This window comes from Colobus angolensis, unplaced genomic scaffold (assembly GCF_000951035.1).
Source record: "Colobus angolensis palliatus isolate OR3802 unplaced genomic scaffold, Cang.pa_1.0 Scaffold75, whole genome shotgun sequence".
Classification (NCBI taxonomy): Eukaryota; Metazoa; Chordata; class Mammalia; order Primates; family Cercopithecidae; genus Colobus; species Colobus angolensis.
Genome location: NW_012121265.1, coordinates 8,988,647 through 8,988,896, shown reverse-complemented (window position 1 = coordinate 8,988,896; position 250 = coordinate 8,988,647). Strand labels below are relative to the sequence as shown.

The 250-nt window shown below is 68.4% G+C and overlaps 1 protein-coding gene across 5 annotated transcripts in view; it reads left to right on the top strand.

The window, feature by feature from the left end:
- The window catches only part of MXI1 (MAX interactor 1, dimerization protein), an 80,902-nt gene that overhangs the window by 17,736 nt on the left and 62,916 nt on the right, over window positions 1-250 (top strand). The window contains exon 1 of one of the 5 annotated variants that reach the window (XM_011927888.1): window positions 1-145. The exons of 2 other annotated variants lie outside the window; for them this stretch is intronic. In XM_011927888.1, coding sequence (XP_011783278.1) covers window positions 73-145 — 73 coding nt within the window. In that variant the 5' untranslated portion in view covers window positions 1-72. Of the gene's footprint in view, window positions 213-250 lie in introns of all 5 variants that reach the window. 2 more of the 5 variants (XM_011927891.1, XM_011927890.1) reach the window with 2 other exon arrangements.

Here is a 250-nt window from a genome sequence, read left to right as displayed (position 1 = left end):
AGCCGCCTGCGGCGCCTCCTGTCGGCCCGGGAAGGGAGTGCAGAGAGGCGCCGGTCGCCGCCCGCGGTGCCCATGGAGCGGGTAAGGATGATCAACGTGCAGCGTCTGCTGGAGGCTGCCGAGTTTTTGGAGCGCCGGGAGCGAGGTAATGGCTGGGCGCCGCTGCGTGAGCCCGAGTACTACTAATCTTTATGGGGAGTGCGGTGCGGCCGGTGAGGCAGGGCACGCGTGTGAGGTGCGCGCATGTGAG